General features: G+C 39.9%; 1 protein-coding gene across 1 annotated transcript; it reads right to left on the reverse strand.

The window, feature by feature from the left end:
- Positions 1-285: 285 nt before the first annotated feature.
- On the reverse strand, positions 286-843 carry LOC145164720 (uncharacterized). Its single transcript, XM_079083418.1, has one exon. The coding sequence runs from the start codon at positions 841-843 to the stop codon at positions 286-288; it is 558 nt and encodes a 185-aa protein (XP_078939544.1).
- Between the last annotated feature and the right edge of the window lie 284 nt (positions 844-1,127).

Below are 1,127 nucleotides of genomic sequence, written 5' to 3' on the forward strand. Positions count from 1 at the left end.
CTCTTGATTCCTTGAATTCATGGCCGAAAACCTAATTGCTTTTGACTTTTATGACCGCAAACTAGAAGATCCTTGGATCTTTGGACCGAAATATCCTATATGGGAGTTATTATATGGTTTAAACTTTAAACTTTAGCCAATTGTTGAATTATTCTAACTTAATTTAAGTTAGGTTTAAATCCATGCTTAGCTACTAGCTTATAAACATGTCCTAATGGGCATAGAGAATACAATACAACAAGGAACAAAGATATTAATGTGGCCTCACTAGTACTTGGTTAGGGTTTAGGCTTTGTTAGGTCTAAAATTTTCCCGGTTGTGACAATGGGACTTGATACGAGTTTCTTCAGCAATCAACCCGTGAACAACCAAATCAACTGTGGGAAGAGGTGTGCGATGCAATATTGATCCATGCAAGCCTTCAAAATCTGAACATAATGCCATCAAGAACTGAACTAAATGATGCTCTTCCCTTCGATCAATATAAGGCTTAAAATCCTTCAACACATCAGGTTCTATAAGAGCCAACTGATCCCACAAATCCGACATAGATGCATAAAATTCCTGAACACTGAGATTGTTCTGTTGGAGGGCTCGAATGTCAAACTCTAACTGATACTGCTTTGCAAAGTTAGACCGAGTATACAACCTAGACAAGTAATCCCAAACCTCCTTTGTTGTGTCATACTTCGCCAACTGAGTACCAATATACTGGATAAAAAAATTATTAATCCAAGTAATGATTATGGAGTTATCAGTCTCCCATGAATCCAGTAAGGTTGCATAATCCGTAGTCTTTTCATCTGTTGGTTTCTTCTTGTCAACTATAATAATCCCCCACATATAGTGTTGCCTCACAAGAAATTCTTCATAACATAACTCCAACATACATAGTTCTTGCCGTCAAGTTGGATACTAATGGACTGACGAGAATCATCTCTCGCATTGGCGGAGCATTACTAGGGCCTGGGGGGCTGTGCCCCCCCCCCTGATTTTTTGGTTCTAAATAGCCCTTATACACTACAAGAAAAAAGGGTATTAGCGGCGACAAAAGTCGCCGCTATTGCTCGCCAAAGTCGCCGCTAATAGCTTTAACGGCGACACGTCGCCGCTACTGCTTTGTCGCT

Source organism: Lactuca virosa, chromosome 3, assembly GCF_052849685.1.
Source record: "Lactuca virosa cultivar CGN04683 chromosome 3, Lactuca_virosa_CGN04683_v6, whole genome shotgun sequence".
Lineage (NCBI taxonomy): Eukaryota > Viridiplantae > Streptophyta > Magnoliopsida > Asterales > Asteraceae > Lactuca > Lactuca virosa.